General features: G+C 50.7%; 6 protein-coding genes across 6 annotated transcripts; 4 read left to right on the top strand and 2 right to left on the bottom strand.

Annotated features, from left to right (window-relative positions):
- Positions 1 to 813: 813 nt before the first annotated feature.
- On the top strand, positions 814 to 3,167 carry VTN77DRAFT_2266 (uncharacterized protein; the record flags this gene model as incomplete). The annotated part of the gene is made up of 13 exons (XM_069418086.1): positions 814 to 997; positions 1,067 to 1,124; positions 1,188 to 1,326; positions 1,389 to 1,467; positions 1,532 to 1,718; positions 1,770 to 1,875; positions 1,933 to 2,057; positions 2,124 to 2,168; positions 2,232 to 2,335; positions 2,402 to 2,457; positions 2,544 to 2,659; positions 2,749 to 2,976; positions 3,065 to 3,167. 13 exons carry the CDS (start codon positions 814 to 816, stop codon positions 3,165 to 3,167), a joined length of 1,530 nt encoding a protein of 509 aa, XP_069279450.1.
- Positions 3,168 to 3,850: 683 nt separating this feature from the next.
- VTN77DRAFT_2265 (uncharacterized protein) lies at positions 3,851 to 4,377 on the bottom strand (the record flags this gene model as incomplete). The annotated part of the gene is made up of 3 exons (XM_069418085.1): positions 3,851 to 3,891; positions 3,952 to 4,176; positions 4,329 to 4,377. 3 exons carry the CDS (start codon positions 4,375 to 4,377, stop codon positions 3,851 to 3,853), a joined length of 315 nt encoding a protein of 104 aa, XP_069279449.1.
- A 307-nt stretch (positions 4,378 to 4,684) lies between these two features.
- Positions 4,685 to 5,977, top strand: VTN77DRAFT_2264 (uncharacterized protein; the record flags this gene model as incomplete). The annotated part of the gene is made up of 1 exon (XM_069418084.1): positions 4,685 to 5,977. The coding sequence occupies one exon, from the start codon at positions 4,685 to 4,687 to the stop codon at positions 5,975 to 5,977; it is 1,293 nt and encodes a 430-aa protein (XP_069279448.1).
- A 1,595-nt stretch (positions 5,978 to 7,572) lies between these two features.
- VTN77DRAFT_2263 (uncharacterized protein) lies at positions 7,573 to 8,217 on the top strand (the record flags this gene model as incomplete). The annotated part of the gene is made up of 1 exon (XM_069418083.1): positions 7,573 to 8,217. The coding sequence occupies one exon, from the start codon at positions 7,573 to 7,575 to the stop codon at positions 8,215 to 8,217; it is 645 nt and encodes a 214-aa protein (XP_069279447.1).
- A 795-nt stretch (positions 8,218 to 9,012) lies between these two features.
- Positions 9,013 to 11,687, bottom strand: VTN77DRAFT_2262 (uncharacterized protein; the record flags this gene model as incomplete). The annotated part of the gene is made up of 7 exons (XM_069418082.1): positions 9,013 to 10,053; positions 10,108 to 10,451; positions 10,505 to 10,565; positions 10,615 to 10,814; positions 10,864 to 10,939; positions 11,088 to 11,398; positions 11,516 to 11,687. The coding sequence occupies 7 exons, from the start codon at positions 11,685 to 11,687 to the stop codon at positions 9,013 to 9,015; spliced, it is 2,205 nt and encodes a 734-aa protein (XP_069279446.1).
- A 1,327-nt stretch (positions 11,688 to 13,014) lies between these two features.
- VTN77DRAFT_2261 (uncharacterized protein) lies at positions 13,015 to 14,317 on the top strand (the record flags this gene model as incomplete). Its single annotated transcript, XM_069418081.1, has 2 exons — positions 13,015 to 13,501; positions 13,554 to 14,317. 2 exons carry the CDS (start codon positions 13,015 to 13,017, stop codon positions 14,315 to 14,317), a joined length of 1,251 nt encoding a protein of 416 aa, XP_069279445.1.
- Positions 14,318 to 14,396: the final 79 nt, after the last annotated feature.

The following is a 14,396-nucleotide window of genomic DNA, read 5'->3' as shown; positions in this document are numbered from 1 at the left end:
TAAGAAATATATACCGACATGCGTTCTGTTAATTAAATTCTTTATACTCTCATGATGACTGCATTATTCTGTGGAATTTGGGTATTATCATTTGATGCACACGCAATGAGTCCTTTCCGCCAGTTCTCTATCAACATCGGCGGTTACGTCGCTTGCATTTAATGTTTCAATGGGGGAACACCAATGAGCTGAAGAAGATGCCTGATAATAGATATTAATTTGCAAGTTTTTCTCTTGCATTGTTTGCAAAGCGAAAACTAGCCACTATCATACGGTACTGGTTTTGAGTTGGCTTGCACGTCATCCCTGGTTTGTATGACGAGCTCCACAAGCCTCCATTAACCCCGTACTCAATCGCAGAACAGGCATCTCTCCAATCAGTTCCAATCATGCTTCTCCATTTCAACAGACTCTCCTTGTGGAAAGTGGATCCCTTCATGGATCGTATGCATTCACAGCTAGGAAATCTTAAGCTATGCGGCCGGCTAGGCTATCTTTCCAATTACGCCAGCTTGATTATCGATGATGAGCTTCAATACTCACGATAAGCCCCCGCACAACTTACGATTATATGCCGTGGAGAAAGCAATGTCTCCTCACGGGTGATCACCGGAGCCGGTACTAAAATCTTCGTAGTACCGATGATTCCCCGTCAAAAGCTTGTGTATCCTGTACAAGCTTAATCTGTGCAACTCTAGGACCTGGGACCTCCATTTCTGCAGCTGTTTCCCACAAGTAATTGTGACAGCTCCCTTCATTTTGACAATAATAACTTCCGAATAATTTGATTGTTCGCGAACAGTCACAGCCACTATGGCCTCTTCCACTCCAGCAGAACCGCTAGCCAACGAAGCTGCGTCCGAACCTTCCGAAATTGTCCAAAAAGAAGTCAAGAAAACATGGGCGAGCTACCTGTGGGACACATTCGACAAAAGCCCTGAAGAGCGCAGATTGCTATTCAAGCTGGACACGGCGATTCTCACCTTCGCTTCCTTGGGTATGTCTTTCTCTTACCGTTTGTCGCATTGCGACAGCTTCTGCTGACACTGCATCTATTCAATGCTAGGATATTTTTTGAAGTACTTGGATCAAGTCAACGTCAGTAACGCCTTCGTTTCGGGAATGTAAGGGCTCCTGTTTTCCATCTTTTTATTCTGGTTAGCAAACAACAATAACAAATCGAGTAGGAAAGAGGATCTCGGGCTCTACGAAAACCAGCTCAACTATATGCAAACCTGTTGGACGATTGGATACGTCCTGGGAGAGATTCCTAGCAATATCTTCCTGACCCGCGTTCGTCCCAGACACTGGATACCAGCAATGGAAGTAAGATTGTCTTTCTGGGCGTTTATAAGTCTTCTGCTAACCGGTCGCTCCTCCACGGCTAGGTCATCTGGTCCGTTCTGACATTTTCGCTGTCGAGATGTAATACTGCAACGCAGTTCTACGTCCTTCGATTCTTTATCGGTGAGTAGCATCATTGGACTTGTCAGTGTTTCAAACGCAGGACTAATGGTTTCACGCTCGACAGGCCTGGCAGAAAGTACCTTCTATCCAGGCATGCAGTATTTGATCGGATGTTGGTACAGAAAGGACGAACTAGCGAAACGATCGTGCATATTCCATACGAGCAGTGCGATTGGCACCATGTTCTCGGGGTATCTGATGGCTGCTGTTTACCATCTTGGTGGAATAGGAGGGTTTAAAGGGTGGCAGTGGTAAGAACTAGATTATTACTGGGGAGAGAAGGGACTTACTGTCTTTCGCAGGCTATTCCTCGTGGACGGCATCATCTCACTTCCTATAGCTGTTTCCGGATTCTTTATGTTACCCGATGTTCCTGAAATCGCTGATCCATGGTATCTATCCAAGAAGGTGAAACACCTCCTCGATGTGTATAACTCGGATCTCATGCTAACTGCACCATGATAGGAGGTTGCCCTTGCCCAGAAACGAATGGAGCTCGAAGGCAGAAAGCCTCGTGGGCCGTACACCAAAGCGAAACTCAAGAAGATTTTTTCCTCGTGGCATATCTATCTTCTGACGTTATTATATGTGTAAGCACCCAGCACCAGAGCGACATCCTGTGAGTTAAGCTAACTGTGGATCGAATCTGCTTGCAGTTCCTTCAACAACGGTGCTGCGGGCGCACAGCCGGTGTTTCAACAGTAAGCTTTCCCTGTTCCGTCGCATGTTCATCAATTTTTCGACTGCTGACAGCGTTATGGCAGGTGGCTCAAATCCTCCACAAATCCGGTGTATTCTATCGGCCAGATCAATTCCTATCCGACACTGACGTCCGTGGTTCAGATCGTCACGACCCTTACTTATGCTTGTAGGCCACATCCTTTAGAGAACTCAATTTTTGTCACTGATTGCCTGTCTGACTGGTTGTCTCCAGGGCTGTCTGATACTGTACTTGGAGGACGGCGCTGGCCGCCGCTTGTGTTTGGAGGAGTAAGACAATAATATCCTAACCATGTGTTTTTTTTTTTCCTTTCGCCTGTCATGTCCAGCTATCCTAACATTTTATCTCCATCTAGATCATGAACATAATATGTTACGTCTCCCTAGCCATATGGGACATCCCCGTCGGTTGGAAGTGGGCCTGTTTCATCCTCGCTGGCGCGGGGTACGGACTCAGTGGGCTGATCATGGCGTATGTCTGTCCTCTATCTATCCTTACTCCCCATTTACGTCCAGTTTTACAGCCATCTATCTCTTCTGACACATATATTATGAATTCAGCTGGGCCCACGAGATCTGCGCCGACGACAACGAAGAACGCGCCATCACCGTCGGCTCAATGAACGAGATCGCATACGTCTTCCAGGCCTGGCTGCCCCTGCTCGTCTGGCAGCAGATCGACGAACCGCAGTACCAGAAGGGCTACATCACGGTGACATGTATATCCGTGGTGCTGATCATCACGACCTTTGTTGTGCGGTACTTGGATAATCGGGAGATTGCGCAGAAGTGAGTTTATAGTATTTCCTCGGCCTTGTTATTTATTTCGCTATGATTCTCTCGTGATGGAGAAGAGGCAACTGACCTTGCATTACAGAAAACGGTTACAGCGAGAGCAGCAGGAGGGAGACGTTGAAGTCCTCACGAACGCCCATTCATTGGATGTTACGCAGGTCACTGCCGAACCAAGCAAGATCTGAAAATATATATATCCGTATATATTATAAACAGCACAGCAAACAGCGTCAATTGATAGAGATCCACTCGAGTAAAAAGATAATCCCAATGTACAGAAGCAAGCAGGATAATTCTGGCTGATATATATATATATATTGCATGGGAGGGGAGGATTGGTTTACCTGACCATGAACCTACCTAGCTAGCTAGTTAGATCATCCAGTTTGTCAATCAATCAATCAGAGAAAATGACTCTCATACGCCTTGTTTTTTATAAAAAAAAAACAAGCAGTCGACCAAAAGTCAACGGACTGATTCTCCACCTGTGGGGATTGTGGACCAGGGTCTCCGAACCTTAGTGAGCATAGACCAATCGGAATGCGGATGTTGCGTGGGGCGCATGTGGTGGGACCTGCCGCACATACTTCCGTTGCTGCTATTGGTTTTCTTAGTTAAGCACCTACCGTACCTAACCTACCTAGGTAGCTAGTACCTTCGTGACCTCTGTTTATGTTGATGCCCTGAAGAACGGACAGGTTAGAATATATTAGGTGGATTATTCATGGAAAATATATTTCCTGTGCATGCTTTACTATGCTGTTGAGCTGCCCATCAAGAAATTACTCGGATTTGTCAATCCTACCTCTCATTGCCATGGCTGCAGGAGTTCATAGCGACGCGCTATCGTGATTATCATGATAACCTCCTAGGGTCGCCACTTCTCGCCGCTCCATATAGCCTCAGCACCTATGCCATAAAGTATTTGCCAAGGCACTGCCGACTCATTCCCCATGGGCCTTGTCCTACTTCTCTCTGGTTCTTTCAGGATATCAAAACCGTACGATGTTGGGCGGAAGCATACTGGTGTCTTTCGAATCCGGTCACCCGGAGAGATCGAGCCTTTGTCTCCTCGATGCCGATACTCGCGGGCCTTGGACTGCTCGATTTGGTGATTGAACACCCGCAGCCTGTCGGGATCACGCCTTGGCATTAACGGAGGCCGCACGGCATGGACATGTCGAAATACTCCACCTGTTACTTACACGCGGCGAATATCATCACAAGAGCATAGAAGATGCGCTGGTCGCTGGAACTTCTTGTTGCGATGAGGCTGTTTTGGACGAGCTTGTGCAGTACGCGTCCGAAAAGATCGATAATTTTGAATGGCATCCTTTAATCCTCACTCGAGCGGCACAGTTTGGGGTCCAAAACGTGGTCAAGAGGCTCCTTCATGTCGGTGCTCCAGTTGATGGGACGGACGATACAGTACCGAGTTTGAAAGGCATAACGCCACTGATTTTTGCTATCCGACAGAGGCATACAGAACTTGTTGAGATCTTGCTGGAGCACAAGGCCAGTGTCACGGTCTCAGCGACGTACGATCGTCAGCCACTTCATTTTGTTTCACATGGGTTCACTTCCATAGCAAAGCTTCTATTAGATGCTGGAGCACCGATCGAAGCCGTAGACCAGAACAGCAGAAATGCGATATATCTCGCTTGTCTGTCGGGGAATTATCAGGTCGTTCAAATGCTCGCCGATGCAGGGTGTGACCCGGATCCTACTGAAACAAAAGGCGAATACCGAAGCAGAAGGGCCAAGCAACTGGACCCCTCTCCGCTACGCCGTCACTAAGGAACGGGCAGATTTATGTCGACTTCTACTTGAGAATGGAGCGAATCCGAATAACAGCAGTGGCGGAGATCCCTTACTGGGTGAGGCTGCGGAACAAGGAAACCTCGAAATTGTCAAGCTCCTTGTCGATAGCGGCGCTGAAATTGACGCTGTCAATTCTATTGGTCAGACTGCGTTGCTCAAGGCCGCAGACACGGGGAACACGGCTGTTGTAGCTTATCTTCTTGATCACGGTGCTGATATAAATCGTTCGGATGAGTATGGACAGAGCGCGGTTTTTCTCGTTTCAGGGGCTAGAAGACATGAAACGCTGCGACTTTTATGTGAGAAAGGAGCGGATATATATGCGGCCAGCAACGAGGACTGGACACCACTTGATCTTGCGAGTACAGACGAGGAGACCACCCGCATTCTGGTTGAGCATGGTGGTGATGTCAACCGGCTAACATACCAGTTGAGCCCATGCATGCGTGCGGCTTGGTACAATTGGCTTGAGCTGCTCAAAGTACTCCTGAGCGCCAAACCTGATCTGGAGATTCAAGACGGTGACGGGGATACGGCCTTGACTCTGGCCGCGGAACGGGGCAACCTGGAAATGGTTCGTCTACTTCTAGAAGCTGGTTCGAACATCAATCATCAGTCAAATTCCCAGAGCTTCCCCCTTCGCAATGTTATTTTAACAAACAACGTGGAGCTAGTGCGCACAGTGTTGGAATACCGCCCGGATCTCAGTCCCAGGGACACTGATGGAAACATGGCACTTCATTCTATAAGAAGCTCGACGCCCGTGGCAATTGCCAGGCTTCTTTACAACGCCGGGTCAGACCTTGAGAGTCTCAATAAGATGAAAGATACGCCCCTCTCGGCAGCCGTCCTTTGCGGGAACACTGACGTTGTCAAATATCTCATCTCCAAGAAAGCCGAAATCAACTTCACTGGCGGGAGAAACGGCGGACCGCTGCATATTGCTTGCGGGGAGTCCGAGCACGAACTTGCTCGCATCCTTGTGTCAGAGGGAGCAGACGTCAACCTAGTCGATCCGGCTGTGGGAACACCCTTGCAATCAGCCTGCCTCCCCACCGGGAACACCGCGGAAATGCAAGAAAAGACTATCTTATATCCCATCCATAAAGCTAAGGCTGATGTCACGATCTCCGGCGGGCATCGTGGCTGTGTCCTTAACGCCGCATGCGCATGAACGTCGCCAAAAGTCGTCAGATGGATCCTTGACAAAGGCGCGAGGGTTGATCTTGAAGATGGGATGGGGCGCAGAACGATACATTACGCGGCTGTTGGAAACCTAGAGCATCTGCAGCTAATCCTCGACGCAGGAGGAGACGTGGACGTGAGTGACAAAGTAGGGAGATCGACGCTCCACTGGGCTGTCATTGGGGGGGAATGTCGATGTTGTTGAACGTGTCCTGTCTCTGTCAGGGCGCCGCCTCGTGAATCAGGCCGATAAAGATGGCTGGACCCCTTTGCTTTGGGCGGCCAGGCGGGTCATGGGATGGAATAGGAAGGACGTCATTGCTGGCACATAAAAACAAATGATCCAGTTGCTGCTATATCGAGGCGCAGACCCTTGTGTCAGGTGGACGGAGTGGTCGCCTGTAAAGCTCGCAAGATACCATGGACAGGACGATGGTATTGTCCAGTTGCTGATCGAGGCGGAAAAGAAGTTGGCAGACAATGGAACCGACAGTGGATGGGACGAGAAGTTCCATGCTTCGCGCATGGCAAAGAGGCATCGCCAGTATTGCGATGGTTGTTTCAATGTAAGTACAGACGTCCAGTTCGCCTCGATACAATTGCACCCGTTTCCTTTCCTCCACGTCTGTCAATCATCAATCACATATGAGATTTTGGACGCATGACTGAGAATCTCAACAGGATATATACGGTATCCGGTATCATTGCCAGGATTGCCTAGACTTTGACTATTGTTTTAAGTGCGCCCTCACGAGGGAGCTGACTCATCCGGGTCATAATTTCGAGACAGAAGGGCCTGAGTATGAGCCAGTCGAGCCAGCTGAGTATGAGAAAAGCAAGCCTACGGAGACTGATGACGACATGGATGAGGACGAGGATGTGGATGAAGATGACGACGTGGATGAGGATGACGACGTGGATGAAGATGAGAATTAGGATGAGTACGAAACGATTAATAGCGATAACACATAAACGATGATGCAGGTCAGTGATCGTGATGTTGACGACCGCTTAGCGAGCCTTCTAGCCAAGGCAAACGCTGTGGAAAATACATGTAGTCAGACGATGATTGAGAGATAGGGTTAGTATATATAGGACATAGAGAACAGATAACGAGTTGTATAACATAACAACTTATTGACGCTTTTAAGATCAAGCCACTCACTGTTTGTTGTAGATGAAATAAATTATGAGACGAAATGTAATAAATCTTTAATTTCAGATGTCCGGTCTGAATATACAGACATTTTCCGCCTGAGGCTATAATATCACGTGATGTACTCCGCGATCCCCTCCGCCGCGAGTCCGCAAAATATCTCCAGAGCCATTATTATTTTGGGGATTGAGAACAGCAACCACGTCACAGTGGTGGGATTTTTCTAATCTCTCGCCATTGAGGGAAGATTTCTTGTTTCGAAGACGAGAGTCAACCGGCACCGCCTCCACTACAGTCCTATGTGATATCTTTGGAACCAGCCTTTTTTTTTAATCTGAATTGACGGAGCACATATAGCTATCTACTTTCTGTATCTTCAACTTCCTTCCGATTTTTACTTTTCAGGCACTCCTTCACTCACACAGACAATGTCGTTCCTATTCCGCTGGGGGTCGAGTCCAAAGGACTCATCATCATCCTCGTCGTCATCAATTCCGCCGACACAACCAAGCAGCTCTTCACCAGATGGGCGACAACAGAGCCTTGAATCCTCTACTCCTCCACCTTCTACTTCCGACTCTACACCAACACAGCAGAATCAACTCCAGTCAACATCGACACAACCCCGCCTCCCAAACAACCTCAAACTCCTCCTCGGCGGCAGCATCTTCTTCATGCTCTCCACGCTCGTCACGCGCCGCGCACTCCACCGGCGGCATCTAGCAACCATCCCACCCTTCTACACAGGATCAATCTACCACAAACCACACGTGAACGGCGCAATGGAAGCCCTCGAAGCGCTCAACATCGCGACTATCAACGTGGTGTCTCTCGCCATGATTGGTGTCGGAGGAACGCTGTACGCGCTGGACGTGAATACTATGGATGATCTGCGCAGGTTGGTGCGTGGGGGTCTGGGCGTTGATGCCTCTGGCTCGGGCCGCAGTGAGAGGGAAGCGGAGGAGGAGTTGGAGGAGTTGGCGGAGTGGGTGGCTAGTGTGTTGGGTAGGAAGGTGGAGAAGGAGATGAGGTTAAAAAAAGAGGAGGAGAAACAGGGGGAGAAGAAGGGGTGAATGAGACGGGGAGGGAGCGATGAGCCAGCCATGTTCATTGCGACACGAATAGGCCAGGCGTGGACTCTCCCCTTGATTTATTTCTTCCTCCTCTCTTCCTACTCGTCCTGACTGATATCAGTCCTCCTCCGACTACCTGCCTGTGTGTGGTCCTACCCCATCGTGCCCGGGCACAACGACAGAAATAATAAACTATCCTTACTCTCTTGAAGGGAGTAGTCAGACGATACGACAGCGACCTGGACCATCCATCCATCCGCCTCTCTCTCTTCTTCTTCGCCTCCCTCTCTTTCTCTCTCTCTTGGAATGAAAGCAAATCAAACCGACCATTTGTGGTCGGACGATAGTTAGTCACTCCACTTTGCGTTGCTGGCTGTGTATTGTTTATGATATTATATTCATGTGCATTCGTGAGCGGATAGGATAGGATAGGATAGGTATGCGTATGCGTACGTATGCTCATTGGGAGTTAGTTATCTTAGATTGGGTTTGGGAATGTATGTATGTATGTACAGTATAGTATAGTAGCTGTTACGCGGATTGTCGTCTTTTCTTTTTTTTTGGTTCCAGAGACTAGTCTCCGAATTTTGATGCGATAAATATATCATGGCTATCAACTTCAACATAGCAAGGGTATTGGTATTGGTATTGGTATTTGGTATAGGTCGCTTCTGCACCGTTCAACCTGGTCGACTAGAAATACATACAGACATACAAGCCAACAAGCTGGTTGAGCTGACCACTGCATGAGAGACAGCATGAGAGCAGTGCAACAAGCAACTTGCACCGCTGAATTCAGCTCATCTGCTCATACCGCTCTCGAGCCAAATCCTTGGTCCGCTCCAAAAACTCATCATACCGGTTCCGCGTGTTGCGGCCTGCTTCCTCAGAGGCATCGCCTAGCTTGCTCCCCTGCGCACCAAGGCCCACCCCTTGGGCGTATACCTCGGTGGCAATAGGGGCAGTCATGCCAGTGCCCTGGGCACCCAGCCCTGAGCCCGCAGACCACCCCATCTTGCTCAACAGCGCGGCGCCTTTGGACGGTGCTGGAGCAGGAGCTGGTTCCTCCTCCTTAGGTGGACCAGACGGTTTGGGCTTTGTTGGTTTCGAGCTGCCAAACGCCTGTCGTCGTTCCTTGGCCCGATCCCGATACTCTGTCGTTGGCTGCTGCTGGATAACACCATGCTTCGCCAGTTTAGCCATCGCTTTGGCCTTCAATTCCTCATTCTGCAGATTGTTTCGATGTAGCTGGCTCAGACGCTCGTGTCGATTGACCTCCGCCATCGATTTGAACTGTCTCATGCAGAGGTAGCAGCAGTTCCGATTCGGGTCAGCATAGGACTGACTCGGAGGACCTGCAGAATCCGCAGGCGACCCGCCTTCAGACCCGGCAGCGGACCCCGACTCGCCCGCGTTCTGCTCGTCACCCTCTTTCCTTTGAATCCCATGCAGCTCTGCGTGACGCTCACTCCAGAATTGGAGATGCGACGGTACTGCCAACTTTTTCACGCCTGCACTAGCCCCTGCATCTGCTTTCCTTTTCTTGGGCTTTTCGGCATCCTTTCCAGCTTTTGCTTGATTCGCCGCCTGTTCACTTTTGAGCTGTTCTGGTTCCGGAGGGCATACCATGAGTTCCGTCACATAGGCCTCCTCATCCCAATATTGCAACTTCATATCAGGGTTATTCAAAGGACTAAAGGTGAACCTTGCCGTACTCGGCGTAGGATTGGGGACAGGAACAAAGACACCCGCATGGATGTAGCTCGCGAGAACCGGCTTTGATGAGATGGTAAATTTCTCAAACGAATTGAGGCGGGTCAAGGCGGCTTGCGCATCCTAAAAACGTGTGTGTTAGTTTCATCACCAGTGCAGTGCTTGCATACAACGTACCGCGACGGTGGCAAATTCAGCAAATCCATATCGCCAGCTCTCGTTGCTTCTCCGGTCGCGTACAAGCAGAACCCGACGCAGAGAGCCTTCTCGCGCTCCCAAGTTGGAATCACCAGTGGTTGAAGCGACTTTTGCGCCCTTCTTCTGGGTGTTGGCAGTGCCTTGGTCACTGCTGCTAGATGGCTTGTAGAGTTTGGTGACGCCCTTAGCGAACAGTTCCTCAGTCACGGAAGCCTCCAGCCCTCTGAATAGAAGGAACTGAGATGGTGCATTGTCTGGGGCAACATCATTATCTCCATTATTGGCGACGCGCGGAGGGTTGCTCCCAGCAGGTGCTTCAGCGACTGGTTTCGTCAGTCTCGCCGCTAACAAAAGCCAGAAACGCCAAAATACATACCTGTACGCAGAGCTTGGCAGCGAAAGCACTTCTGGCGCGTTGCGAAGTTGTCAAACCCGCACTACAAGACGTCAGTATACCATGAATGCTAAGCTCGAAGGATAGCTCACCATTTTGCACGTCCATTCGCCCTCTGGCCTACCCCGGCGATCGTCTCTCTCGCGGCTGTATGCTATACGGACTTTAGCTCCACGGTCACCACTTCCGGCGTTTCGTCCATAGAGATAGATGGCAGGAGCATTGCGTTCCATAAATGCGCGAGAATCTTCCAGACTGCGGAAGCGGAGGAAACCTATCTGGCGCGATATTTCTGCACACATGTTAGCCATGAATGGGATCACAGTCAGACTGCAACCTACTGGTCTGTCTATCCCGTATGACTCGGACGTCTTCAAGTCCTTCCACGTGGTAGTAATCTATGAGTTCACTCGAGATCTGTCCAACGCATCGACCGGAGCGTACGCCCGGCGACATGCACATCTCAGCTTCATGTCTCCCAGAATATTGGCAGGAAAGGTGGCGCAGCTGGTATTCTCAAGCACAACGGGCTGGCTGTGTGAGGGAAAGGAAGGAGTTGTCGAACGTCTTCTTCCACCATATCCACCGGCAGTCCTTCCATGATGACTTCCTTGCTCTCCTGGCCATGGTGCGAAGACCGGCCGCGTCGCGGACTGCGGCTGCGGCTACGGCTGCGACTGCGACTGTAGCTTCTGCTGCGACTGGGGGAACGATAGCCTTCACGGTCGCGATCCCTGTATCCAGTTCTGCCCCGCCGTGGCGGCGGAGACCGTGACGGGCGACGACGATAGTCATCGCGATCTCGACCTCTGTAGTCTACTCTGGAATCGCGGTCTCCTGAGAAGTCGCGTCTCCTTGCAGGAGTCCGTGAATGGTCTTTCTCACAAGCAAACCAAATCAGCACGAGCTCAAAACCAGGATATATCTTTTTTCCGCTATTTCAAATTGTTCATGCTAAAGCACGACTGTTACCATGCAGGGAGGAGCGTGTACCGCCGGGCGAAACGTATCCGCGATCTCTAGACCGTGGATGGGCATCGGGGGGAGAGAAAGAACGGGATCGCGAGCGGGCGCGGTCATCGTACATGCGACCGTCGCGGTCGTCAAAACGGGAGCGGTAGGAATCGGGAGGGTATCTGCTATCACCTGGACGATGCTGAGACATGGTTACGACGTATCGAGGGCCATGAGAGAACGAATACAAAGATCAAAAGTTGTGAGAGGAGTGATGGAGATAGATAAAAGAATGAAGATGAGATGGGGCCTGGCCGCCTCATGTCGGCCAGAATCAGCTAGTCCCGAAGCGGCAGTCTGGAAGCCTCAGGCAGCCGTCGCCTTGTTATTATGCTCAGGCAAGCATTCACTTGTCTCCATTCCTACTTTGATCAATCAAACCTACCGATTGTACCGCGTTTCTCTTTAAGTCGGGCTCGTTTTGACTAAGAGTAATAGGAGTAAGACAGGTCTGGGCAGCACAACCGCATTGCAACTAGAAATCCCTGATTTCGAACCCTGAATTTACTGCATTTATGAAACCCGTTATGTAATATGCGTGTGAAAGTAGAAGTGGCGGAACAAGATTGAGCTTCGACGATGCCAATGAAGTAAGTGGCAGATGGTGAACTGTTCTTTCCGGATGCAGAAAAGATAGTTGACGAGCATGTCAGTTCTCGGCGCTGATGCAATATCTGTATCTATTAATAAGCGCTCTGGCCAGTGATACATCGCCTGCTAGAATCCCTTACCCGATTTGGCCAATTTCGGGTACGAGGGCATGTGACGCAATAATGTCCCTTGTCGTGACAAGGGAGAGGGAGTGTTCCTGAATCCTCCTGAATCCCCCCATCTCCATTGTTCTTGGGGTAATTTTTACCTTTCTTCGAAATCAATACTTCGAAGTTTATCTTCCACATGACGGCACTCCGTTGTTCGCCCACGTCTCTGCTGCAGCGCTTCGTAGCAGAGTCCCATTCGCGCATGCTGTCAGCAAGCGGGGTCCCTCGTCGACAACAAGCTTTCTCGGCGGGTTCCAGAGGATGGAGGGAAGAGGAGAAGACGACTCCACCGTGACCAAATGGACTGGTCGTGTGTTCAACGGCTGGCCTGGCCATGCAGCCCCTTTTCGCTGGCAGCAGCAGGCGTTCCACTCATGCTGTCAAGGGACTCGACAGGAGAACAATGGTTCCAGCCGTTGTAGTCCTCTGCCAGCGGACTTGATAGCCGCGACCTGCAGCAGTGGAGTAAACATGACGGATCGCGTCCTGATTGCGGAACCAGACGGACTACAGGTCAATCCACCAGCGAGATGAGGAGATCCCAACCAGACCGTGGGGCAGCCGGACAGGCGCCAACTCAGTCAGTGACGCAGCAGGGAACTCACTCACTGCTGTCAGCGATGGGTGAGTTCAAAAGATGCAATATCTTGCCGTGCCATTCTCCCACCTCTTCCTCCCGGGGAGCACGTCTTTCTTTCACATCCACACGCCAGAACCATGGCACCAGGCGTCAATGAGCATGTCCACAAACCGATCCACCGAGCCTGGTGGAAGGAGTGCTCGGTCTACCAGATCTACCCGGCATCGTTCAAGGACTCCAACAACGATGGCATTGGCGATATTCCCGGGATCATATCCAAGCTGGACTACATCAAGAAGCTCGGGGTCGATATCGTCTGGCTCTGCCCGTCCTACAAGTCTCCGCAGGTGGACATGGGCTACGACATTTCCGACTACTACAGTATCGCGGATCAATACGGCACCGTCGAGGATGTAGAACGCCTCATTGAGGGCTGTCACGAGAGGGGGATGAAACTGATCATGGACCTGGTCGTCAATCACACCAGCGATCAGCACGAGTGGTTCAAGAAGTCGCGAAGCTCAAAGGACAATGAGTATCGCAACTGGTATATCTGGAAACCACCCAAGTACGACGAGCAAGGGAACCGGCACCCGCCCAACAATTGGGTTTCTCACTTCCAAGGTAGGAGCAAAGCCAGTCTCCATTCTACTTATACGTACTAAGTCGAATATAGGCAGCGCCTGGGAATACGATGAGCACACTGGCGAATACTATCTTCACTTGTATGCGAAAGAGCAGCCGGACCTCAACTGGGAGCATCCACCCGTGCGGAAGGCCGTCCACGATATTATCCGTTTCTGGTTGGATAAAGGCGCTGACGGCTTTCGAATGGACGTTATCAATTTCATCAGCAAACACCAAGACTTCCCCGATGCGCCCGTGAAAGACCCCGAACGGATTTGGCAATGGGCGCACTGCTACTACGCGAATGGGCCCAGGCTGCACGAGTATCTGCAAGACATCGGTAAGATCCTGAAAGAGTACGACGCCTTCAGCGTGGGCGAGATGCCCTTTGCGCGGGACGCGGAGGAAGTGCTGAAGGCGGTGCGCTACGATCGCAACGAGATCAACATGATCTTCCAGTTCGACCACGTCGACATCGACCATGGCGAATTCGACAAGTTCGCGCCGACGAGCTGGAAGCTCACTGATCTCAAGCTGATGTTCCAGAGCTGGCAGACGTTCATGTACGACAACGATGGCTGGAACGCGCTGTATTGGGAGAACCACGACCAGCCGCGGTCGATCGACCGGTACACGAACGCGAAACCAGAGCACAGCACGTTGGCGGCCAAGATGCTGGCCACCGTGCTGGCGCTGATGTCTGGCACGCCGTTCATCTACCAAGGCCAGGAGCTGGGAATGCGCAATGTGCCGAAGGAGTGGGGGATGGAGGAGTACAAGGATATCGACTGCATCAACCACTGGAGGGGGTAGGATTCCCTTATCTGTCTATGTTTCTTTCTATCATTGGAGCAACTGACTGATTGACCTGCACTGCAGACATCTGGCCAAG

Source organism: Rasamsonia byssochlamydoides, assembly GCF_041956645.1.
Source record: "Rasamsonia byssochlamydoides strain NRRL 3658 unplaced genomic scaffold VTN77scaffold_17, whole genome shotgun sequence".
NCBI lineage: Eukaryota > Fungi > Ascomycota > Eurotiomycetes > Eurotiales > Trichocomaceae > Rasamsonia > Rasamsonia byssochlamydoides.
The sequence above is the reverse complement of the archived record's forward strand: the minus strand, read 5'-3'. Positions and strand labels throughout refer to the sequence as shown.